Source organism: Dermacentor silvarum, chromosome 7, assembly GCF_013339745.2.
Source record: "Dermacentor silvarum isolate Dsil-2018 chromosome 7, BIME_Dsil_1.4, whole genome shotgun sequence".
Taxonomy (NCBI): domain Eukaryota; kingdom Metazoa; phylum Arthropoda; class Arachnida; order Ixodida; family Ixodidae; genus Dermacentor; species Dermacentor silvarum.
The window spans coordinates 95,164,263-95,191,360 of NC_051160.1; the positions used below are offsets into that span (position 1 = coordinate 95,164,263).

Genomic DNA, 27,098 nt, shown 5'->3' on the forward strand with positions numbered 1-27,098 from the left:
TGTTTGGCAGAACAGCTGTGGCTGTAGTGCCTCCTTCAGTTACACTAGTACTGACAAGTTAACGACGCTAACTAGCGCTAACATTCTACAAGCTACACAGACAGAGCAAGAGAGGCAGGACAACTAAAGGTATAGTATTAATGAGGCGCTTTTATTGTGGACGATGATAGAGCTGTACCGGCCTCAACGCACGCCTCTGGAGACGGGTTCAGTGTACTAAAGCACTGGATTTCTTGGGGCCTTTGTCCCTTTGGCATCGCTCCATACACTACTTGTGTGTTTGCTATGGCGGCGGGAATAAGCGAAGGATGACAACTTGATATGACTGATTTGACACTCTTGGATGCCCTGCGAGAGGTTCGAGGGAACTCCGGCATAATTCACGGTCGCCGGTGAACTTCTTCAAGAATTTACGAGACCAAGATAAGCTGCTGCTGTAAGTGAGTTTACATTGCCGGTACGCTGGTGACAACAAAGTTTGCCTGGATGCCGGCGTTCTGGTCAAACAGCGATGATGCGTGAACATTGGTCAAAAGAGAGCGATAATTTTCGTGCGCGTGTGGGGGTACGTAGATCACGTTCAAACGTTTAGTGCAAGATGTAGAAACTACGAATGCATAAAGCGCGGAGTGCATATTTTTCGCGAAGCTACAATCTTTAAAGCTTCGTACAGCGCAAACAGCTTTGCAGTTCGGTATCGAGTTATCGCCTTTCCTTATCTGACGGAACGCCTATGCTCCAGTCAGCTCGCGACGAGCCTGAACACGTTTCGTCGCCTTACATCACAGATATTGAAGATATTCGCCCCTAATTGATAGGCTCATATTCACATACAAATATTTTAGCCGTGCCGAAAGGCTTTCAGCAGCCCTTTGCCACCTGAGCTGCGCACATGTATTTTAAAGTCAGGGGGGCTGCAGTGCTCTTTTTTGTGTGTTTGTGTGTCTGAAAAGGATACCACTGAAAAATCCAATGGGACGCCGAATATACGTTCAGATTCGGCTAAATGAGCTTTTCCGCAGGCCTTAGAGCACTGGTCTTGACGGTTTTGTTTAGTTCTCTACTTGCATATCTAATAATTTATCGGTATTTTGATCTCTGATAACGTGGCCTTCTGATATCTTTCGGAAACACCATTTTTCACATGATGCATTGCCCCCTATTACTAGCCAAGTGAAGTGGTATCGAGGCATCAGCAAATTGCGTGCTTGCTGTTAACTCGCAGCATGTAGCAGATAAGGCACTCTTATCGCACACCTGCTCTTTTTCTGTTTCTTATGTGCCCCTTCAGGCGCCAGTTAATGATTTCCATGGAAGTGTAGTTTCACAATATTTCTTGCATCTTTAGAATCGTGAAAAGTGCACAGCTGAAGAACGGATTACGAATTTTCAACTCGCTGAGCTTGCTAAGTGTGGACTTCATGCGAGAAGTCTCTACAAGAATGTCAGACATGAGAACATCAACTATTTATTTCATTTCTGGAATTCTGAGAAGACGCCTATCTAACCTCTCGGGAAAATGTGGCTGATGTAAAACACAGTGAAAAATAAAAGCGGTGAACTTGCTGCATGGTGACATACTGATGCCGAGAGCAAACATCCAGTCTTCTACATTCAGACTTGTTTTATACTAAGACGCTTTGAACAAATTATTCAAACTTGCAGCTTGGGTCCAGACCGAAGTGTTTCAAGGTGTATGCAACACATTCTATATATTGTTATTCTCATCAGTACTGCACACGGCAGCAGAAGGGGATGTACATTGGAGCTCTGTAACCTGGCAGAACATGTTGTAGCGACCTGTGGGATGTGGTGTACAATTGAAAGTCTGCACCGGTAAGAGAAAACTGTATTAGGGCAGGTATTGGTGAAGAGCACGAAAAATGTAACTCTTTAGTAGTAGCCCATTTTGCTGGGTAAGTGCACCAAAAGCAACGTTCTGTTGCAGTATTGGTTATTTCTTTAGTTTCGTAATATGAGCCACGTGTAATTTGCATTAGCTCAATGTTATTCTCACAGTTTCTTAATACCTATTGGTTAAGACTATACAGTTTTAAACTGTCTGAAGTTATGTACTTGCATTTTCATTCCAGAATTTTCTGGAATGCAGAATGTCTTGCCGAATTGTGTTGTGTATTTGTGTAAAGGGAACCGAGACTCCATCGGGCATTGCTCACCATTTATCTCGGCCTCCTCTTAGACCATGTCTTAGGAAAAGGAAAAAAGTTAGCAGCACACTCTTGCGCAGCGGGAATTGAAGCACTATTTGCAAATTGTGTTGATCAGTGCTCTCGAACCTCTTGATTTTTTCAGGCGTGCGTTCCTCATCTTCGTGTTCAACTTCCTTACGCTGGCTTGGAAGGTCAACGACAACTGACTGATGGCTTTCGAGGTATGTCAAAGAGGGTGCAATGCCCCACACATTCTGCAAGTTCGCAAGACAGTTTGCAATAGAGATGAGCATAGGAATAGTGCTAGATAGGGAAAAGACGCATTAGTTAGATTTCCAGCTGCTGGTGGAGGCAAAATTACGTGAAATTTGTTGTTGGAATATAGGTAGTTTCGGACGCTTTTCTCGGTCTCCTTCTAGTTCGAAAAAGTTGGATCAGTGGATGGGGGGGGGGGGGGTACGGTCAACCTTAGTATAACAAAGTAAATAAACAAAAAAAACTTTTCTCACGGATAGCATTGTGTAGCGAACATATGCTTATAGTGAATGTCTGATGCGACTTTGCTATAATGAGATTCGACTGCATGCTGTTGTCTATTGGTACAGGAAGCCATGAGGCCATGAAATTTAGAGTTCAGCCGTAGTTCGATTTTAAAGCGAATAGCTTTCTTTAGCTCTTTAGCCCGTTTTCTTGGTTTGTTGTCGGTGGTTGGCAGTCGGGACTTTCAGTCAGCGCATGCTCTCGCGGCACCATGTTGCAGGTTACTTTCATCAACAACGGTAAACTTATCACATTTGAAAAAAAAAAAAGAAACAATGCAAACTTAGTTCTCACAACCTACGAGTTCTAGATATGGCATTTGCAACGATGAAATAAATATTCTGTCATTTTTCATTAAGCATCCAGGGCTATTGCAAAAGTTGTGAAGATAGGCAATGGGTGACAGTGCGATGGTAGAACACGGCACCATTGAAGACATGCCTTCATGATGTTGGTGTGCATGTAATCTAATAGCTGGTTCTCTCAGGCGCGTGGCACACAGCCTCTTGGCACAGAGCTTTGGGGTGTCTAAAGGGCGTCTAAAGGAGTGCTTGGGTAGGATTGCCCTCCCCCAGTGGCATCTGCAGGTGAGGGCTCCGGCACTGCTACAGGTGTACTGGTTAAGTGTTCTGTTCTCCGCAGAACTATGCTAAACAACAAATGCTACCTAAATTTCCTGTCTGCAACAGATAAACACCTTCAAGGGCACCATTCCTTTAATAAAGCGAATAGCTTTCTAAAAGTGTTCGGCTGTTTGAAATCATCATTGCTCGTTCCTGCAGGTTTTTTCTTTTTTTTTTCGGAGTGAATGAGCTCACTGATCATTCTCTCCCTTTTTCCTGGGCAAATTCCGGTGCTAAGTGTGCTCTGTTGCTTGCTTCCTGGTGCAGCTGGAGGTATGTGTGGACTCGGTGGCATCGGCGCTGACGGCTGCAGAGTCTGGGGCCACACGACTGGAGCTATGTGCTGGTTTGGCTGTCGGAGGACTCACACCCAGCTTTGGTGAGCTGCATGTCGATTCCTATATGTATATATATATATATATATATATATATATATATATATATATACACATACATACAGGGTGTGCCATCGATTATGCACCAAGTTAAAAAAAAAGGAAGAGCAATCTTCTATGCGAATGAAACCAACTGCAGTGTGGGATCAGCAGCAACCTGAATACTTGTTGCATATATTTTCTGGTAATCCTAATTCGTTTGCAATTACTAACCTTTGCAATTATTATATTTACGGCATACTGTATGTCAGCACTGTGTTTCAGAATGCATTCGAATACTACACCAGTTGCAATTGTTTAAAGTGCGCTGTCAACTTCGTGGATTTTTCCCGTTTGCTTAAAAAAAAGCACGCAAAGTAGTATATAAAAAAAAGCTGAACCCAATACCTCGCTTGTGTGCCACAGCATTGCTGCTCTCAAACATGCAGCAATTGAACTAGTGACTGTTTCGGACACAACATATCACATGTCAGCTTTTTTCCGAGGTGGCTGCTTTATCCGTGCCTATGTATGGATTGATGCCACAGGGTGAACTGACAGCATCTGCTGCGATATTTGATAACTTGTCTTTGGCAGTCTTCCGAGTGCTTCCAGAAGTGGTTGTGCACTTGGCCGCGGGGCTTGTTGCAGTAGCAGGAATTTCTTGGCCATACAAGATAAACACGTTCTCAAAAAAAATTTTTTTTAATCATCGACCATGTTAGGTGTGGAGTGCATTTAGTTCCCTTATGGCATTTTTGAGAGCGTCACTGTTGTGTGATGTGCGAGAAAATGGGTTAGTTTTTTAAATATTTTATAGGCTTTTTTCTGAAGATGAAAAAGTCTGACACGAGGTGCTGCACCACAAAAGTTAAAATTGTTGTTTTTGAGTGTGCTGTAACACATAGTGATAAGAAATCTGCCATAAATGTAACAACTAAAAATTTTGCTATTCACTCATTAAAGACGAAATGGTAAAAACAAAAAAAGATACACGAGGTTTCTTTAGGAGGATGCTGACAATATACAATGGGTTTCGTCTGCATAGAAGGCTTTGCTTTTCTCTAGGGGTTGTTGCATGGTAGCTAGGACACCCTGAACATCTTTTTTCTATCTGAGCACACCTATATTCCACCCTCCCATACCAGTCTCAGAGCAAAAGGGTCAGGGGAAAACAAAAAAATATGCCACAGCGTACTAGCTCACTTGGATTGTGCATAGCACTGTCTGCGCAGCAATTGGGAGATGAATCAAATGCCTTCCTCTATCCTATATAACTGCTTGCATTACATATCCTTGTCTCCACTACTTCCACTACCTTTAACCGAGATTCTGATGGTGCCTATGGTAGTTTATTTTCTTTTTGGTACTTTTAGCCTCATATTCATAAAGGAATTTAATCACTAATCTAAGCCAGTCTTGTATTGTGCTGTAATTTTTTTTTCTTTATTGTACCTTCAGGGCCAATAGCATTACAGAGAGGAGTGGGTTATGAGAAATAAATGCTACAATTGTAAATGTGCAGGTTATAATAAGTTCCTGATCATACAGCTTTAGTTTAGAAATATCAGTTATTCAACACTAGGACAGCATGTTTTCTGTTAATTTATCAGTATCCAATAACTGACAAAAAGTACATTTGGGCTTTATACTATAAAAAAAAATAAAAGCAATCACCAGACTCCTTGGTGTACAGTCAAACTTCGTTATAATGAAGTTGCCACTAACACTAAAATTATTTCGTTATATCCGATACTCATTGTCAAAGCACGCAGTAATATAGGTGAAAGAAATCCAAGATTGCGCCTGCACAAGCGAAGTGCATGCATGACTCTGTGCATTGGCACCGCTAGCCACCCAACAGGGGCGGTATTCTCAGTCGTTCACTTTTGGGAATACAATAGCTTTGGCAAGATTTCGCGTGACTGGCAACTGACGTGACGGGCTACTAGCATCCTTCTTGCACAATACCAAGCATGCTGTCGGACATGACTGGCACGCCACGGCACCATCATCACCGGGTTCGTCCCCGCGGCGTGCCAGTGATGTCATCATCGTCGTCAGTCTATGTATGTGCACTGCAGGACAAAGGCCTCTCCCAGCTATCTCCACTTGCCCCTCTCCTGAGCCACCTTACCCCATCTCATGCCACCACCTAATTCTTTGCCGTCCTCGACTCCGCTTTCTTTACCTTGGCACCCATTCTGTAACTTTCATAGGCCACTGCGCCATGCATTACATGACCTGCCCAGCTCCATTTTAGAGTGCAGCTCTTAGCTGCCCATTCCTGCATTGAGCGTTGGCGTAAACGGCAGAACGAGCGGAGCGCAGCGGAGGATGAAAGACGCTCCAACGTCCTTGAACCACGCTAACACTTCTTTGACACCAGAATGCAGTAGAACCTCGGTGATACGAACCTCGCGGGGTTGCGTGAAATATTCCTATCACCCAAAATTCGTATCGTCAAAACATGTGCAAAACAAAAAAAAAATGAATTTATTTTTAGCAGAAAAAATTCCTAATAGTGGAACCCCGTTGATATGTTCCTCGCTGCTGCGTTTTCCCGGCAGCTATGTCATGTTTTCGCGGTCCCGACCTTAATCCTACATTTACTTCCTACTATTAAGTTCCCATTGATACGTCGCCAATCTGTAATTTTCCTGCATCTTACGTTGCATTTGAATGCGGCAGTCACGTAAATTTAGCGGTGCAGCCAGCTTGTACGTTGCAACAAACGATCGACAGGCACGCTGTCGATATGGCGCGTGCGCTGTATCACATGGCCGTATCTTGAAAGCGATCTGCGACTTGCGCAAAGTGGACGGGCACGCGGGCCTCACCTTCAAAATGATCTGCGATATTCACACAGTGCGCCTAGTGCCGGATAGCATAGCTGTGCTTTTGACATTTAGTTCGCGTTGAAGCGAGAGACAGCTGCTGCTGCCTTCCGTACTCCAGCGTTATGACAGCTAGCTCCCACGGTCATCCAGCGAGATGGGTTCGTGTTTACCTGTGCGTGCGTGACACCGTGCTCATCTATTTAGTTAGTAAGCGAATGTTTACAGCTTTATACGGCCCATTAAAACTACTATCCTTGCTTCGTACAGTTGTTTACTAATTTGCTATCGCAATCGTTGCCTCGTCTTTCAGGTGAAACTGCAATTTTTTTTTTTCTTTCTCGGTCCCTTGAAAAGCGTATCAACGGGGTTCTACTATCTGTGTGCGTTTTCTTGTTGCCCAAATCGGCATTGGTCGCCTTCTGAAAGGCGTAAAAGTGCGCATGCGTGATCTGACGAATGTTTTTGCACGCCGCTGAACGTCTCAACACGTCGAATGCAGGGAGAGTTTTGCCCGTCGTAGCTGCTGCCACGGTCATCGTTGCTGTTGCGGCCCTCGTCTTCTTTCTCGCCAGTCAAAGCACTAGCTAGGCTGTGATGTGGTCCGGTCCGCTTGACGGGGGAACCAATGAGAGATTGCGCAGCAGCATGACATAGCCGATTGCTTGGCGACTATGGATCCCGTCCAGATCCCGCCCTGGTCCCGCTGTGCCGGCTTGTCTGTGCCGGTCGCTCCGCTGGCTCGGTCGCCGCTGCTGTTACTCATGCGTTTGTATGATACGCAGCGGCGCGGCAATGCGTTCATAACAGCCAATGTTTTTCGTATTAAGAGCAATGTATTTCGGCCGGGGAATGTTACGAATTCGTATCACACCGAAATTCATACCAGCCGTGATCGTATCGCCGGGTTTTTACTGTAATTGCAAAACCTGACATGCTTTCTGTAATGCTTCAGTATTGTTGACGTAGGGGCCTTCAGTTGTCCTTCTTGGCCTTATAATTGACGACGTAGACCTTTGCCCCAACCCGAATTACACTGCTACATCCTTCTCCTTGCAACCACCATCCAAAACTTTCAAAACTTTAATTTTTGTTTCGAGAGACGGTTCTTTACACTTTACCGTCATTTTGCCGTACACGGGGGAGCATCGTGATAAATGAAGCCTTCCGAGACAAGCCCAGCATTGTGCTGTCAAGCCACTGGCCAAAACGCTGGCGCATACGGGGCTGTATTCATTGTCAATAGCTTTGCGGTATACGATCACGTTTTCCAGATGTCACGCAACTTAGTACCAGAAGTGTCACTATCTATAGGTGGCAGCGTTCCTCGCATAGCGCACAGTGCAAGCAACACTGTTGCTCCTAGTCGCTGACGTGTTCTGTTCCGAATCACGCAAAACAATCATATCCCCAAATGGGGCTGATCGCCAATACCATTCGAGAGTGTGTCTCCCGAAAAATGTGTTTTTAACTGCATGTGAACAAACATTTACTTTGCCATAGCCAGTATTGTGTTGAATTGCATATTTTCGGTTTCATCATGGCCTAGGTTAGCCCGTTCAGATAATGCGTGGGCAACGAAATTTTTAGGGTGCCTCGTATTTTGTGTTTGCTAAATCAAGGTTCGACTGCACAATCTAATTAGCTATGGTCGCATGAGAATGTGTAGAATTATTTATCGCTCTCTAATTGCCATACACTGCAAATTCATGATATAATATACTTGGCTCCTACAGACGTGCAACCTTTTTATGTTGAACATTGAACCACTGCTGCCAACATCGCGCAGGCTTGTTCCAGGCAATCCGGCAGCGAGTTCCCCTGCCGATCATGGTGCTGGTGCGGCCGAGGGCTGGCAACTTCTGCTACACGGTTGAGGAAGTTGAGGCCATGGTGACAGACATCACCCTGTTTCGGCAGAACGGCGCACACGGCTTTGTCATTGGGGCACTCACCAGGTGATGATTGTGACTAGTTTCCCAACTGCTTGGAGCTGAATTGTCGTTTACAAACAAAGGAGGAGAATGATCTTGTACTTTAAAGCATGCAAAGATCTTGATTAAGTACTGTTTTTAATGATATTTATAAATTGTGTATGTTTATTATGTCCTCGTATTTCCTTTACATCTATTTTATTGCAACTTCTGTCGCCCATAACTTATATCTTAGCCCGTATCTTTCTTACGGCCGCGGGTAAGTTGAAGTGACCACTGGGAAGTGAAGGCAGCGACAATGCTCATGGCTCTTCATTTCCTGCCCCCCCCCCCCCCCCCCATTGTTATTAAACCATATATGTATGCCCAGTGCCCTATATGTAGAACACTTCTTTGATGGCCGATAGCCTCTTAATTATACCTGAAGACTAGCGCTACCTGCAGTAAAACCAGCACATTCTTACCTCTTTGCATGCAAGCCAATATATTTGTGGCTCCACTCATTTCCACATGCGGACAGTTTGTTCGCAGTGTGTGCATGCTGTTACGATGGCACGAATATTCCAATGCTTCTTCAGCTCGTTCCTGTGCTGCTAGAAGTTCATGTCACCAAGTTTTGCTGCGACATTCGAAAGACGTCATAAATTAGAAGGCTTCAACTTTGGCCGTCCTATATATAGAACGCTGGGCAAATAGGGTGCGATAGTATGTTGTAAATGGCCAGAAAATTATTTCTGTACTTTTGGTAAATAAAGAGCAAACAGCTCTATTCCTTTGGATGAACGCTTACTTCATTTGTTTATTTTTCTTGCTCAAGGAATGAAACATGTGGAGTTTTATTCGAAAACACCGGGAAGGCTTAATGATGTCTTGGACAGCACTGATGCTGGCGCCAACATGCCATCAACAGTAGCTATACTGGCGCCAGAGAGTAGAGACGGAAGCGACACATACATTGCACCCTTTCCTGGAATGGTTCTTCACACAGAGGTTCTTGGCTTCGATAACATGTCCAGCAAAGAGCATCCACACGACGATGAACCACTAAAGAAAAGTAATGTCACATTGATAAACCGTGTCCTCAAGACAAACCTGTCTCAAGTAGAATGGCCCAATAACGTTAAAGACGAACCCCTGTCACATGGCAGATCTAATACCATTTCCAATTAGTGATATTTGGTGAGGTTTTATGTCATTATCAGCGCACGCCATCACAGGGCAAAAACTAATGTCATTTGAAAATGATGACAATGACGATAGTAAAAAAAAGAGGCAAAAACAGTGGCAAACCTAATTTTGTTCACTCCTTATTTTCCAATATGCTAAAATTCATTAAAATATTTTAGTGACCCTCCCTTTCACATCGTGCTGTTGGATCACTAACTCATTACACTGGCAACCAAGTCAAGCCAAGCAGAAGATCAGGCAAACAACATGGCAGAAAGCACGACGGGCGCTTTAACTTTTTTTTGGGGGGGGGGGGGGGGTTGCAGGTCTCCTAAATGGTCCTGCCAGACTCTTTATCAGTGCGTGGGTGTCCCCTTTGGACCATTACGCGTGGCTCCTAATGTCCATATCGCTGTCTTGTGCCATAGCAAAACACTGCGTGCTCAACCAAAGTAACCGAAGCGGCCGCGGCTGGTGCAAACACGATTGCCACAGCCAAGGCCAAAGATAGCTGTCTAGCCACTGGATTGAGAGTAGCTTTCTGAAATTGTGCACTGTGATGCACTTAAATGTCATTAAATTAATAATTATGCAACAAAATTGACAGAATAGTTTTTTTTTATTAAACAATAAAAAAGGATGCACTGTTTGCGAAGCTGATAGGCTCTTGGTATCGAAGGTATGCACATTCACCCCGTCGACGTAGTGCTTCAGGTACAAAAAAGGGAATTTCGACTTATTTTATGTTTTCCAATAATCAGCATTTGTTTTGCAGAGGAGCTATAACATAATTTTGAAAAATCCTCCGCCACTCTAACAGAGTCAATCTTACAAGAGGTCTCGCTGTAACATAGCGGTTGTTGGGAGAACAGACGCTGCTCATTCTCAGCGATGGCGGGAGATAAGTGCATTCCGTGTGGTGAGGTGTTGGTCTCCTTTTTTTTTTTTTTTTTTTTTCTAGGGAAGGTGATGTTGACATGCCCACCTGCCAGCGGCTGCTTGGTGAGTGCTGGCTTTTGTTTGTGCACTTGATGCAGGTCGTGCACACCTAGTGCGCACACACTGAATGTACTAGTAACTACCAAAGTGAAGCTGCACTGCATAGTTTAACAAGACACAAAGCTGAGATTGCCACACATGCAGGACAATGTGCAAACTATGTTAATCCTCATTCAGGAGGCAAAATGTTCAGGATGAAACAAGCAGGACAGTGCATAAAACTAACTAGAACTGATGGCCAAAAACTAACAACTGTTTTACTCGTATTCAAAGGGCAGAATGCAGAAGATACATCATACATGAGCTAGATTATTGGAGAGGCGAACATTACTAGCTTGAGGAATCGAAACACAGATTCCACTAATTAAAAAAAAAGTCCACTAATTAGCTTCTCAATTACTTTACGGCACATATTGCAATTTATTAATCGTAGACTGCCATAGAACACGCACACACATTCACAGTGCCAGGGCTGCTCATTGTTACATCTGAGTATTATCAAAACTGGGGTCATTATAACTGGTTTCAACTGTTGTAGGGGAGTCCTGTAAATGAGATACTCGAATAGCTCAGTGTAGCCAAAGTGGCATCAGAGGCATTGCAAATACAGAGCCCAGACTATGCTTTTGTTCTTTTCTATTCATGCTTTTGCTTGTGCATCCTCACAGTTGTGTGAAATGAAGGTGTTAGCCACGCTTGCCATCCAGGTTTTCTGTGAGCCATATGCTGTGCCTGTTAGTGCACTCCAGTCAACGTCAACCCATTCTAATGGTTAATTTGTGTCTTTCTGTCTGCTAACACCAATGCTTTTGGCTAGTTGGTTGTTAGATTCTCAATACAAGTTATAAGTGCAAATTCAAACGGGATGCAACTGTGTCCACACAACAAACTGTGTCTTCTCTCTGTGTACCACTTGATTCTGTGCTGGTAACATGTATCGTAAGTTTCCTCTACTGATCTCTGCGCACACTTCTGCTGGGCTGTCTGAGAAATATTCTAGTGTTGAGTAGAGCTTTAGAAATAGCGGACCCAATGTTACGGGACGGGGACGTCCATTGCACAAAAGAACTCGTAAAGGTGTACAAAGGAGTTCGTGTTCCTGGGTGCGCAAAGCTGCTTTCCATGCTATTTCTAAATCTCCCTTATACATGAATGGTCAGTTGTATTATACCATTTTATAATTATGCAGCTGCTGCTGGTCCGCAAGCGGACACCACCTTCCACAGAGGTAAGCACCAGCTGAATGGTCTCTCGGATGCCCGACCTTAAAGGGCCCCTGTGACACTTTTCTTCCAAACTGAGAACGCACTGATGCGAGTTCAGTGTCTTTCAGTCAATACATTCCTGCATAAGTTTCTGAAAAAGGCCTACCGTATTTATTCGATTCTAACGCACCCTCGATTGTAACGCGCACCCGTTTTCCATGACCGAAAAAAAAAATCCTTTACAGTACTATGCACCTCATGCTTTCATACAGAAATACAACTTTCTCTCATTTGGAAAAAACGAATATTTACTCCCGATGCACTAAAGTTGCGATTAATAGAAAAAAGTCGCAGTTTCGCCTGAAAGACGAAGCAACGATTACGATAGCAAATTAGTAGACAGCTATGCGAAATAAGGATAGCGGTTTTATTGGCCATATAAACTTGGAAACATTCACTTACTAAATTAACAAACATCTCGCTCGTTGACCACGGAAACTAGCTGTCAAAACGCGAGTGACAAAGCGTGGCGATTGAATTGACCTTCATGCTAGCATGCCTGTCGCTTCAGCGCGAAATATAAACGGTGAAAACACCACGCGCGGCCAACTCTCCCCATCGCAGATCGCTTTCAAGATAGGGTTAACGTATTGCCGAGTGGATCGTCGCACAATACGTTCCGCTTCAGTCCACTGAAACCCTTCCGCGTTGCTTTGCTGGCGAAAATCCTCTCTTGTTTGTGCCAGTCCCGCACGCTAGTTTCGGATTAGCCGAACGCCCGTGATGCGGCCCGATTTCCGTCCGTCTCGTGCACATGATCACTTTCCTTTTAAATGTGGCATCGTGATGAACTCGGCAGTTCACGCTGATAGAGCAAATGCAGAAAACAGGAAGACAGACGGTAGACTAATGCCGAAGCACAAGTGCTGCAGCACATAGTGAAAGTTACGACAGCTAGGCTCGAAGCGCGCACGAGGCGGCCATTTTGAAATGCCGATGGCTATATGGTAGCGCAGATTTAGAGTCGTACTCGATTCTAATGCGCACGCAATTTTTGGACCTGTTTTATAGGGAAAAAGTGCGCGTTAGATTCGAGTAAATAGGTAATACAGTCGCCGGCCGAATTTCCAGCCCTCGCAGAGACTGAAAAATCCGCATGGTTCGTTCAGCCCCCAAAAAATTACATTTATTAGGCCCTTAGAGCTGCTTTAAAAAAAATTGCGAAGAATTTGCACAAGAGTCATGTCGTCTCCGTATACAGACAACAGAGCGTCAGCGATCTCCGCCAGCAGAGATAAAGATTAAAGAAACGACGCTCGTTTTTTTCGCACCTCTCGGCTCTCACGAAGGCACAGGAGGTGGCACCAAGCACACAAAGATGCGACAATGTCTCCGAGACACAGTTGTTCTGTGGACGCACCACGTGCAGAATGCCAACCGAAACTGAAGAAAAAAAAAAAGACAACATGGATCCTGTGTCAAGTGAATGTGACGATAGTGCTGACCGAAATAGAAAACAAAGAGCGCCCCCTGGAGGGCTTTGTCAGCCAAAGAGCGAGCATGGCCTCCGAGACCGAAGGATGGTGTGCGCTCTCTACTGACAGCGTGCACCTCCCAATCTTGGAGGCTATAGAGCGGGCCACTGGAAGCCTAACCTGACCAAGCCGGGTGGAAAATCTGGCATGGCGGTCTCCCAAGATCGTGTAGCATGGCTCAGAACGAGTGATTTAGTCAGGAAAATCGAACTTTAGGGCCTAAGTTGGGCCAGAAAATCTGTTGCAAAATTGCATTAGCTCTATGCGAACCCTGACAGTGCATTTATGAAGTCCGGAATATCCATCAAGTCCAAATTTTCGGAGTCCAAATAATTCGTCGGCAACTGCAATTACGAAGATTTGAAGAGTGCAATGTTTACTTTTTCCAATCCTCTTCAATGCTGCTGGTGTGCTGCTGATAGCAGTGTCCTGCCTGCTGTTCCTTTCTTGCATTTTCTTGTCTCCGCAGTGCATTTATGGTAACTAAAGGTGTGCAAACATTCGAAATTTCGAAGACTAGTTATTGCTATTCTATTTGAGAATTTGCTATTCAAAATTGTTGCATATTTCTTTCTGTTCGAATATAAGGGATAACAGTTAAAATCTTGACGGAGAGATGATGCGAAAGAGGCAGAGGCATCAGTTCCTGAGCGAACGCACGGAGTAGACAATGCCTGCTCACGAACTTCTACTCAATAAATTTGGATGCCTTGCTTTTAGGGAATCTATACACGAATCGGGTGTCTCAAATTAGGCAAAGCAATATATTGTTTAACCAGTCTAACCTATTTCTATTCCTTTAAAACCATGCGGCTTGCTGTAGTAACACACATCTCTTGTTCAGCAAACACCACACTCAACATACCTTTGATGCTCTGATGTTTATAGCTGCCATTCTCAGTGTTGCACCAGATAACTGAAAGTTGTTTTCTTATTCACAAGCTACTCACTTGACCGGACATCCAGTTGCAAGCACCATTACATGATGTATGTACAATACCATAAATAAGCTTAATTTTTTAAAAACCAGAAGGACTCCGCACTTTATATTTACTTTGTTTAAAATAATGAAACATCTGATTCGAATAGAAAATTCTACTATTTGATCACCCTTAATAGTAACTCTTCAGGATTGGCGTTTAGCAAAGGTACCCAGAGCACCAAAAGCCCCATTTGCTGGAAGATTGGACGAGTGTGCAGGGCAGGTTGAAGTGGGCCGCTTCATTGAAGGGTCCGTGAGAAGCTCGTCACGAGCAGGAAAGGTATTGTAGAAAACAAAATAACATTTAATGAACAATGAACTTGGAGTAAACTCACACAGTTAAGCACGGCACATGCACCAGAAACGCGCTCGCAAGTTAACCTAGGCCCCGGTGCGCCAGGGTGAATGATTTGCCGTTGATCAATGATGAATGCACATCACCATGCCATGATGACAACAATCCCGACAAGTTTCAGCTTTTATGCAGAGTATCTCGTGATCAAGAATAGTCGGCCAAAGACTGCGGTCTCTGGGATGTCAAGCGCTGGTCATAATAGAGGGGGGGGCCTTGAAAAGTTTTGGGTTACAGTGAGTGATCTTTTGTGCAAGATTGTGGGCTCCTTGTTGAACGCAGCAGAAGAATATTTGACTCGCTTATTTCTGGCAGCATCGTCTACAGCAGGGGTTCTCAGGTACGTTCATCCCAGGGAACCCTGCTAAGCTCCATAAAGTGCCAAGGAACCCCCCCCCCCCCCCCCCCCCCCCCCCGATTTAACCGAATTATCGAGGGTATCAAGAAAACAAACAAATGCTGCACTACGTCAACACGCTTTTATTTACTCAATGAATCGTCAAATCTTGTTTCTACTTAGCACAAGACCAGTGCGGAAGCTGAAATTCTCTTCATCTCATGACTGATTAGCGCTAGCAGCGGCGAAGGCCACGCGACATCCTTCGCGGCGCGCTTTGCACCAACGGGCGCACATCCCGATTATTTTTTCGCCACTCAGCTGCTCGCCAACAAATTGTCCGTCCATCGCGATGTAGCCAGTGCTTTTTATCTTTGACAGCTTTGCACTAAGTAAAAGCGAAACTACTGCTTGCCGCACTGCTGTCGACGAAACCGCGGCCACTATCGACGCGATCATGGACGGCGATCTTGCGGTTCAGAAGGCAGGCGGCTGACGCACGCACCAAGTCAAGACGAAACTACCTTTCGCTGCAAGAAGTGCGGACGAAACTGCGGTCGCTATCGACGCAGCCGACGCGCGCATCGAGTGAAAACGAAACTACTATTTGCCACAACCGCTGCGGACGAAACTACGGTGGTTATCGACGCGATCAGAGATAGCGACTACGCACTACGGAGGCACGCGGCTAGCCGCCAACGCGGTGTTACGCGTGGCGATAAACGCAAGAATAAAGGCTTTAAAGGCACAATTAGGCACGAAGCGCTTCGGCGTTGCTGTCAGTCACGTGCCTCGTACGATTGCCGCTAAGGACCACGGCGATGCGGACTGCGCCGCTTCGTTTCGGTTGGACGCTAGGCCGTTCTTGCTCTTCTGCGACGCGCATTTGCGGTGCTCCGCGTTTTTTTTTTTTCTCCCCTTCAACGTATAGGTCAGTGCGCACGCTATCGGCACCTACCCTATCTACAAATAGGAGAAAGGCGCATGGTGGTAAGTTACGGCCTCCGAGATTCAAGTGCGAAAGCTTAGGCGCGCTGCCCGTTCTCAGAGGTTGGGTGGCTACAAGCTGCTTGCGTATTTATTGCACAGTTCGCGCGTTGCTGTTACGCACTGTGATGTGCTTTTTGACACTCGGGCATGGGTAATGGAGGTTCTTTGGATCAAGCGCACCTCGTGTTCGCCGTTTTAGACACTTGTCGGGAGCGGGACCAGGGAAAATTTATCAGTGGCTCGCGGAACCCCGAGCAGGGGCCTGCGGAACCCGTAGGTACCGCGGAAGCCACTTTGAGAACCCATGGTCTACAGGACAAACATTTTTCTTACCACACTTAAAAAATATTGCAGTGCTCCTTAATGTACAAAAAAGCACGCACTCTACACTATAAAAATAGTTTACACACTTTGGGGTAAATCTTTGTCCCCCACTAGTAATCGTATCTATCTTGCGTACCTTTCCTTACTTTACCGATGCAAGCCCAGTGCTTCGAGATCAGGAATGGCATGTGCATTATTGGCGTGACATAGCATTCTTGACAGGAAAGTAGTGAGCACAGAGTTAGAAAAGCCAATGCACGAAAGACAGATGACGATTATTGTTGTGGGACAAAGATATGCTCCAAAGGGTGTAGACTATTTTTAGTGTGTACATATTAGACGATCAAGCAAGAATGCAGTACGCCTGCATAGTACAGTCCGCCCTGTTTGCATAAGGATGCACACGATCTAACTCGCCCAACTAGCAGTTCCTCTGGGACCGACTGACCATTGTTGCTCACCTGTGCAGCATTTGACGTGGCCCGGAATCCACAGACAGCCTTGGAGCAGGTGATCGAGCTTGGCTTTCGGCGTCTGCTAACCAGCGGCCAAGCTGCCAGCGTGGATCACGGCCTGGAGCTGCTCGCTAGACTTGCCGACCAGGTGAGTGCACTAGCAGCTGGTTGCCTGACTTGTCGTCGTGTTTTCTACAATCGTGAACAAATAGAATGCGAACGTGGCCTGCTGCAATGTTCTTTAGCTTATTTGATGTCTACTTTTCTCGATGGCTCAAACATCTTCATTGTTCGAGCCTTTGACGAAGATGGGTCCACTTAACAAAACATCGGCCAGCCATTTTGGGGCATGTTACCCCTGTTCATCCAACTTTTATCCCCCAGTATGTTTCCCTCTGTAGGCTGACTTTGCATTTTCGTTGCTTCCTAGTACAGTACCCCACTGATACGTATTTCACGGGACCGTAAAAAATAACGTAAGAGCCGGGAAACAGGAAACATTGAGAAATGGGAGTAGTGTTGAACTGCACACAATATTATTTAATTCTTACGTGCGAAAAAAAGTCGTAGTTTCGCCCGACAGCCGAAGTATTGATTGCGATAAGCTATACAAAGTAAGAATACTAGTTTTATCGTCCGTATAAACTTGTAAACATTCGCTTATTATTTAATTAACAAGCATGGTGTCAACGCCCACAGGCAAACATGAACATATCACACTCGATGAGCGCGGACATGCGCTGTCAAACGCTGGCAGTGAGGAATTTACGCGCCGCTGCAGAAGCGAGCGAAGTGACCTTCGTACTGTTGTCTATTGCTTCAACGGAAACTGAGCGCTGAGAACACACAGCACCCACAAAGCTATGAGCCGCCGACGCACCTACACTGCATAGACTCTGCCCCCACCGCAGATCGCTTTCAAGATACGGCCCACGCGACCTTGCGCTTCCAGCGCAGTACAGCAGCTGATGCCAGAGCACAACGCTGCCCACTATCCCTCCCCCCCTCTCCTCCTTCGCCGGTGCCTCGAGCGCAACGGAAGAAGGCGCGCTTCCTCCCTGCTTTTCTTTCTTTCGGGCGCGAGATTTAGACGCGGTCATCGGTGCCCCTCGCACGCTTTCACTCACACATACGGCGACGGCGTTATCACTCTTGGATTTTATACGGAACATCCATGAGCCAAAACCAATTTTAGGGTCGCAAGTGCATCATAGACGTCATCTTTAAATAGCAAATGCGAATCTCAAGGGCCATGCTTTTGCTGGCGGAAACCAAAAATACCTCATAAGTGTCGCCCCCGTCACTTTGGGCGGTCAATGCCATCGTTAAGCAACCAAGCCAAGCGACCTTAAAAGTCAAAATGGCCGCTCGGGCCGGCGTGGGGTGGCAGTTCGCAACGTATGATGCGGGAACGGTCCCACAGTTGTGACGTAACAGCGGGGTTTCCAATACATTGGGTTCTATGGGAGCTGTGTCGGGACCGGCTGAAAACGACGTAACAGCCGGGAAAACGCAGCACCCGGGAACATAACAGCGGGGTTCTACTGTACTAGCACGAGAGGGCCATTTCCTACTGCTACTTTTCTGTCCCCATTGGTGGTCCAGGCCTCAAAAGTGTGCAACAAGTGGAAACCAATCTGCCATAATGACAAGTCTCCAAAGAAAACAAAAAAATTACACCATCTTCCCGTAGGGGAACCCTGAGTAGTATGCAAAGCAGCCATGGGGTCCACTCAAGCTACAGTGGCGCCCCCCAGCTAAGTATGCAGCGCCTACCGTCGCGCCTCTATTCTAAGCTGCTTCGCATTATCGCGCGCGGAGCCGCAGGTGTTGCCATTCGTTGCGCAATCCGGAGAGGAGAGGAGATGAGACAAGGAGAGGAGGGGGAGGAGGATGCGCAGTGCGGGTGTGGACGCTGCACGGCGAATGGATGGAGGGAGGGAGAGAGTGACATAGCCCCGACCATAAGCTGCTTTGCATCTAAAAAACGAAAGAATGTGTTGTAGTTAGCCATAACTTGTTCACACTTCATTTTTCCGTGATAGTGCAATAGCACTGCATATAAATAAGCATTTGCTAACTAACTGCAGCAGACGCAACCCACTGCGGTAGCTTAGTGGCTTCAGCGTTGCATTGCTGAGCACGACGTCGCAGAATGAAATCCTGGCCACAGCAGCTGCATTTGGATGGGGGCTAAGTGCAAAAACGCTCGCATACTTAGGTTTAGGTGCTTGTTTAAACCCCAGATGGTCCAAATTAATCTGGACTCACCTGCTAGGGTGTACCTCATAATCAGATTGTGGTTTTGGCACATAAAACTCCAGAATTTAATTAACTAACCTATCGTTGTTCATGCCATCACTTGTGCAGCCCTTGTGTCAAGTGATTGACTTGTTCTATTTCTTATTTCTTTTCAGGCCAAGGGCAGAATACAGCTGATGCCAGGTGAGTGCTGTCTGTACACTATATCTTAGGTGTTTAAACATTAAGGGACACTAAAGGAAAATATTAAGTCAACTGTGGACTGTCAAAAGTCAATTACAGGAACATCGCAGCGCTCGTTTCGTGCCCAGGAATGACGTAGTTTAAAAGAAAATAGGTTTTTTTTTTCCTCTTGTTTAATTCGACCTGCCAGATAATTTGACCAAATTCAGCGGTCCCGTCAGGGTCAAATTAACGGGAGTTGACAGTATACTAAATAAGGGTGCATTTAGCTTAGTACAGTTAAACCTCGATATAATGAACTTCAGTGTAGTGAAGTTCTTGCCATAACAATGTATTTAATTTTTTTTATCTTCTTCTCCATAGAACACCGTTTATTTAGAACCTCAATATAATGAAGTGTGTTTATACATGATTTCAAGATAAGATTTCACTGCCACTGCAAAGGAATACCGAATACTAAATGGAAACTACCGCAGATGCAGATGATCAAATAGTTGAATTACAAGCAGCTGCCTTGCGCAAGCACCTATCAATTCGCGCGCTGGGCGACCAAGAGCAACCGCTGAACCGGAGCTGCGTCACGTTTCGTGTAAAGTCCAAGTTCCCATCGCGCCCCGTGCACTGTATGTTTTGAGTGCAAGTGACAGCGTGCGAGGGTGAGCCGAGAAAGATGGTGGCTTGATGAGCACTCTGTTCCCACACGAGCAAGGGGGAAAGGGGTCGAGGGGAGTGAGCTAGCTCGTGGTAACGTGATCAAGCCCTTGCGACGATGGGGTTGAGGAAGCAGGTTGGTGCACGTCTCATGACTATCAGCGCAGCTGAGCGCATATGCAGCCTGCACACCCTGTTTTAGAGGCAATCTGCTGCGGGTGCAAAGGCTGGGCGTGCCGAGATGGCATGGCATCATGTGGGCTGTCTTCCCGTGCATTTAGTGCTAGAGGTTGCGTAATCTCGGGTTTCGGAGACACGTTGAAGCGAGAGGGAAGTGGTGCATTCGCGCCTCACTGCTGGCACTTTGCATGATAGCATCATCCCACGTACTGCGGGCGACACTCGGGACGCTATCAGCCGCGGGGGTGGAGTGGAGTGCCTACTTCGCTTCGTACTGCCGATGTGAAGATATGCATGGAACCCTATTATTCGTCGGAGACTCTCAAATCCGACGAAATTATTTTTTTTTTTCTGATTGCCCAATAATTCAGAAAATTTTACGGCCCCTTCCGTGTGAGAAAAATCCATTGCTGACTGTAGTCATTTGCATAAAAGGTTGAATATCAGTGTAACAAAATTTTGATATAACAAAGCAAATTGCCCATTATACCGACTTCGTTATATCGAGGTTTAACTGTACTTGCACAAATTCTCGTTTCCCTCGCAGCCTGGCTGACGAGACTGGCTTGCACTGGCAGCTAGATGTGTGTGCAAACATGTGCTGTCAGAGGAAGGAAGGGGTGGGCCCTTTTGGAATGTACTGTACCCCTTAGAAGGCCTGCATCATATTTGATTGTATTTTTCTCCGTCAAATTTGGCAGGCAGACTGGCAGCATTGACCCCAGAATCTATGGCAATGACTTATGCAACATCTGGCAGAATCTTGCCCGAGTTCTATGTGCCCAGCCAGAGTTTCTTCGTTTATATTTCAAGTTGTGATGCAGCCTGGTAGACTTGTTTGATTGCTGTTGCAAGTGTTTGTCAGTTAGTATCATCAAGCTTCCAGTGGTGCCAACTCTACCCTTAACTCTTTCCTTACCATGGGGAAATTGACTGTTTTTTTGTATGCTTGAGTTAGGAATTTGTTGTGCAACAGCTAATAAGTTTACCGTGTCATGCAGTATATAAAAGTGAAGGCAAATGAATGTGCTTTCAAGTAATATTTATTTTAAAGAAATACAAAAAGTTTTAATGGCATAAAAAGAATTACTCAACAAAACAAACCCTAAAAAGTTTCTAAAAATTTTGAGTAAGAAGTAACATCTCTGGCAAAAATATTTTGGAAAAAAATTCCAAAATGTACGAATTGTTGATATATCTCTTGGCAACATTTCTTTAAAGAGCTATACCCATAGATAAAGTACTCTTAGAGTTAAGAAAAATTACATGACACATAGTGAATCAAGTTCTAGGTTGGTCCTACTTACGATATTTTTTTTTCAAGAAAAAAGATTAATTTACAGAATAATATTATATACAAAAACACAAGCACTAAATGCACATTTCAAAAGTACATTTCGGAAAGGAAACGATAATTACCAAACAAATAATTAATGAAATTCACTGGCAAACTTTCCTAATGATAGACTTATACCTTCAGAGAAAAACATTCTGTACGTTGGTTTGTCAAGGATATGGGTCCTGTGCATGTTTGTTGGTGTTTATACATATAGCAGAACGACCTCTGCCGTAAAAGACGGGCAAAAAAAAATCGAGAGCTCTCGCCAGCCGCTTTGGACCCCTACGAAGCATCATCCCGAGGTCAATCCCCGGATCTCTCTGGGGTCGAAACTGGTGCTAGCACGTCTTGTTCAAATGAAGTGGACACACCATAAATAAAGAAAACAATAGTTTGGACACCAACAGGGCAATTGAACCGGTTGTAGATACCAATAAACAAAACGGGAGGCGAAAACGAAACTTGCTGGCAGGTAACAGCTGGTGTTCCCGGCTGATCTGCTGAAGTTTCCTCATCCAAACAAAATTCCGACGAACGCGACATTGATGTCCGAGTCATCACTGCTCGAAAAGTCCAAAATATCGCTTCTAGGATTGTCAGGATCAAGCAAAAATGCTTTCTTCCGAGCACGCGCGGTTCCGGATGTCGACGCCATCATGCCGCTCAATTGCACCTCAACCTTTGATCTCGCGCGCCCTTTAAAAAAAAATTTCGCTACGTGGTAAAAAATGTAAAACTCTACTTTGTATACAATCACCGAGATGGCGCTACGAGTCCAGGAGCGCGGTGGTTTTTTAAAATACGCGCTCAAAAAACGTCGGTCACCGGTGATTGATGCCTAGTGCTGTGGTAAGGAAAGAGTTAATGTCTGCGCTGACAAGGGAGGTGATTGTGTCAAGGAAGTACTAGTCAGTGACTGTTGCGAAAAAATCCGAGATCATTCAGCTATCGCAGGGCGGTCAACTTCTATTATGTTACCAGGCAATATGTATTTGGTGTATGCATTGACTGTACCTTTGCCTGTCTGTAGTGACAGCATGAGAATGATCAAAGTACTGACAGGCTAGGTCGCAGGCAAGTGTAGGGGCTTGTAGCAACGTGTTCACAAGCTTTCCTGGACAATTTTGAAATAAGGTAACTTATTTTCTGGCAAATCTGATATTTCAGACTCCCAAGTATATTCTAGCTTTTCGCCGATTCCTGTCGAGTTCAAATTATCGATCGGCGACTGTATACCTTACTGGCTGCTCTTCACATTTGTCATCCGCAGGCGGAGGTGTCAGCGAGTCCAACCTCGCCCACGTGCTGCACGCTACAGGAGTCCGGACCGTACATGCATCCGCAAGCGAGCCCGTCCCCACTGCCGCGGCATCTGCGCTGTCGTTCGGCGAGCTGCGGGTTTGCAGTGCCGCTCGAGTGCGCTCCCTTCTGGCCATTGTCTACGCACAGGGCCATTTGTAGACGAGCCACGCAGTCATCACGGCGACCAAAGAGTGTGTCTTTCAAGGCTCGTGCAGTGGCCTTTGGTAACACGCACGTGTGATGCTTTGGGGCGCAAGTAATCATTATCAGAGTTCTCTGGAACTGCAATCATTAAGCCAGCATGGGATTGTGAGTAGCATGTATGGATTTCTCCTGGATTGAGGTAAATGTTGATTGAGATTGTATGGTAAAATGCCACTAATTCAGCTTTGCTGGGATGGGAAGAAAGGTCCAGTTTATCCAGTGAGTGGATCAAGAAATTGCACGGTAAAAGCTTGTTAATTATGATATGCTGGAAGAGGAAGAAGTGTTTGAATTCTCCAAAACAAGAGAACAGCAAATGTTTACCATGCCAGTACTATTCCTTATTTACTGGAGAATTCTGTCGTCCTCGTTCGTACCTTGCATGAAATCTGCCGCAATTTCCATCATCCCATGCAAATCGTGGGCACCTTCAACCTGGTAGGAGAGCTTGCGTGAAATGTGCACAGAATGTCGAGGGTCTCGTGACTTTCTTCGCAGCACGACACGCGTGCGTCTTGATCCATGCAAACTTCTTGTTTACCAAGCTCATCTGCCAACTGTTTTGTTGCCATTGGGCTGACCGGCTACTGATCATCTGTTGCTGTATTAAGCAAGCCTTTGGAAGAGGCTGCGTTTCTACCAGAAAGCTCGCCTTCGTGCATAGTGTTCGTCGCCAGCGTTTGCCGGTAAATGTTACGGTTACATAAGCTGCAGTGAATGTAATCAAGGCCGCAATGTGTGCTGCAATGGCCATCACTGGCAGCGCGACAGAACCGCTCGGTGGCACTGATACTAGCAAAAGAAACTGCATCTCTTCCTTGGCGCTCGACATCGCCTCCTGCCTGCACATCCATTTCATGCTGCACAGTAGCCACGGCCCAAGTGCAGACCGTGAGGTACCTGTGTTAATCCATTGCTGTATGAAATGCATTGCAGCTGTAGTTGCAGCGGCACATGGGTAATGTTAATTATATCTGGACGCTGTTTAAATGGGTAGGGTGGGACAATCCTAAGTGAACTGAAAAATATGGTCGTTAAAACTGATCGATCGATGTAAGTAGGTTCAAATGTATTTCAAATATGAATGGGGTCATTCTTGCTGTTCGATTTGAGAAATTGCTATATTTGAAATTGTTGATTATTCATTTCTGTTCAAAGTAAAATTTACTGGAGTCTCAAGGGAGATGTTCTTAACGATTCTGCAGCAGGAGAGCCACGGTTGTTGTGCAGAGGCACCAGTTCCTAAGCAAACGTACGAGGCAGATAAGTTCTGCTCACTAGTTTTCAGACATTCAATAAGAGTGCGTTGCTTTTACGATTCCTATCTGCAAATTTGTTGTCAGTTTAGGCAGAGCAATGCATTATTTGACCAGTTTCGCGATGAAGTATCCCACTTCTCGCCGTCGACGAACATTCCAAATGTTGCTATGAGAAACCGTTTCGTTAAAATCACGTTATTCATTATGATGATGTTTGACCACTGCAGTATGGCTGTTTATGCAAAATTATATCGCAGCTTGAATTTCACGGTACAGTATGACATCTGCTCTAAATTATATAAGTTACCTAGTAATAGAGGAGCCAAACATTTTTGTAGGAAATACCTACTACCTGGCAGTTTGGGCGCAGAGTACTCGGAATCTGGCAACCCCTATAGCAGCATCAGCCACGTGTGCCACAGCTAACTGCCGACTGCCGGGACGTTTTTAAGCATGGAATGCTTTTAGCTCCCGTTGTCGGTGGCCTTCAAGTGACCTTGAGCCAAAAGCCAGAGCCGTTATTCGGGCACTCAAACGAGAACATCCGGGCATCGTTGCGAGAAAAAACTAGATCCGGGCAACCATTCAAAAGTCAAGAAAATGCAGTCTCTGGCCCCCAACCCTTGGTACAGGACCACATTACATGCGCTAGTTACTCTCCAAACAAGTTATAAAAAATATTGCTTCCGAATTCTTCCTGATGTTTGTCACCAATATCACTCAAGCTGTAACTTCTAGTATGCTGAAGTTTTACTTGCCATTTCCAATCGTGACATTCAAAAGGCAGATATAGGGCACCACTCACTTGATTGTCATCTTTTGACGTGGAGACAGGGTTGCCTGTGCTCTTTTGAACACCAGCAGTCCGTGAGTTGGCCACACATTTGCAGCCGACTACTTCGACGCGACAAGAAGAAAAAGTAGCGACAGATGCTGAGCGCGCTGCTCTATTGAAAGAAAAAAAGCGTTTGAAGGCGGCAGCACCACAGGCAGCAAAAGACGTCATATGGTAGCCATTTTGTGCTTACATCTTCTCGATTACAGAAGAGCCAGCAATTTTTTTTTCTTGTCCCATCTGGCTCGGCCGTGCTACTTACCAGGTCATTGCTCGTCACCTACGACAACTGAAAAGACCACTCTGTTCTGACTGCTGTTTGTGCCAAATTGTACAGTAGTGTGAAGTGTGTCAGTTTTCAGAGCACAGCACATGATGTTCAGCCTGTATGCACTTAGAATACTGCTGCCTTGCCGCTTGCAAAGCTTTATGCTAAGAGAGGGAAGCTGCACCATTGAGCCTGGTCCCCCAGAAATGTGGCAACAATGTCACATTACGAACTGAGAGTAAGTAGTGACTTGTTCCTGGAGATACGCACATTTGTGCTGCGCTAGTGGTGCAACTAAGGCTGTATTACGAGATGCAGAAACGTCTCGCCTGGCGGAAAAGCAGACGGTGCACTAATGCCTTCTGTCAGGCTGAATGATGCGACTAGAGCACAAATGGACTTCACCGATTGCCATTTTGGCAGCTTGCTGCTACAAGCACTCGAATTTTGATTGTTATTAGTTGGAAAGGCAGTCATTAATGCTCCCTTCGGGTGCTGAAAAAAAGAAAATGGACCTTAAAATGGCACATGCTAAAACTGCTTGGACAAGCAACAGCCGTTTTCCTATTTGCTGTCGTACAAGGCAATGAAGTGATAGTGGTGGTCTAGCTTTGAAAGCAAAATGATCCCAACTTGAAGAGACACTGCATTTGCCTTGGTAGGTATGCGGGAGGTGGGGCACAATAACCAGGTTCTGTTCGCTGTTGCTTTGTACATGCCGCAGTTCACCATCTGTTTTTATATATTTATATGTGTGTCGTACGTGCATCTTCCACAGCCGACGAGTATTAAGAGCTCAGATTGGTTACACGATGGTTTCATCGTGTAGCCCGCACAGCTGAGCTCGCAAATTTCGGCAGATTGCAGTGGGTGTTCAAAGAAAGTGCTGTCCTTTTAAAAGAGGTTATTTTTGTGGCCTGGAAACCATGAGTGCAGGGTTTGGACGTGTGCACGCTAATTGCACCTTCAAGAGATGTGTATTTTGTGTGATAACCCAGTCAGGTGGGCAGTGTAGTGACACTTTGAGAGTGTGCACTTCGCCTCGCCAAGTGCCAATTTGCCAGTATGGTGCTAGACGCCAGAATGTAGTGTCATTCGGGATTGATGCAAATGACAGTCTATGAAGCCATAGGGCTCGTATGATTCTCAGCATTTAGAGTTATATAAACGATTACTGTTTCATTATAAAAAATAAAATGCTTATTTACAAGAACCTTTGAATGAGAGATAGAAATACTATAACATAGTCAACACTTAATTTCCTTTCAAACCAGTACAAGCAAGGAACATATCCAAAATCAAGACAGTCATATTGGCGGACTCCAAGTCGGACGATTTCACAAGTGCCAAAAATGAATGTTTGAAGAATGTTTTGGCTTCACTCATGTCACGGCGACGTTCGTAACATTAACAACCATAAAAATCTGGTTTCGGAATCGCTGCTGACTATGCACTGAGTATTATTCTCTTTATTCTTGAAGCACTGTTATCGAGGCTACACACTTCAACGCAGCGAAGCAAGTTCGATGAACGCACCTTCTGGCAAGTGCATTCTACAGAGAGGGTCGCTAAACCTTTCCATCTGACAGCTTACGGATGACACCAAAGGCAGAGTGCACTCACTCTAAGTGACACTAAATTTGCCCTGTCCGACAGGGTGCAATTTTCATTTCAGGCACTTTGCCATGAGAGTGTGTGTGTGTACCAACCAACTTGACCAATTACACCTGAGCTGTCGTATTCAGCAATAAAGTTCTGCTTCCCTTGTGATTTCACAACTCTAGTGTCGC

General features: G+C 45.3%; 1 protein-coding gene across 3 annotated transcripts; it reads left to right on the plus strand.

Moving 5' to 3' along the window:
- On the plus strand, positions 1–27,086 carry LOC119458287 (copper homeostasis protein cutC homolog). 3 transcript variants are annotated; one of them, XM_037720121.2, is made up of 9 exons: positions 1–129; positions 2,314–2,392; positions 3,602–3,713; positions 8,335–8,503; positions 10,608–10,648; positions 11,835–11,873; positions 16,840–16,973; positions 19,243–19,270; positions 22,711–27,086. In XM_037720121.2, the coding sequence occupies exons 2-9, from the start codon at positions 2,381–2,383 to the stop codon at positions 22,899–22,901; spliced, it is 726 nt and encodes a 241-aa protein (XP_037576049.1). In that variant the 5' UTR covers positions 1–129; positions 2,314–2,380; the 3' UTR covers positions 22,902–27,086. The 3 variants fall into 3 exon arrangements, with proteins under 3 accessions (XP_037576049.1, XP_049526970.1, XP_037576050.1); XM_049671013.1 differs by lacking the exon at positions 1–129 and adding an exon at positions 170–440; XM_037720122.2 differs by lacking the exon at positions 1–129 and adding an exon at positions 170–436.
- The last annotated feature ends 12 nt before the right edge of the window (positions 27,087–27,098 follow it).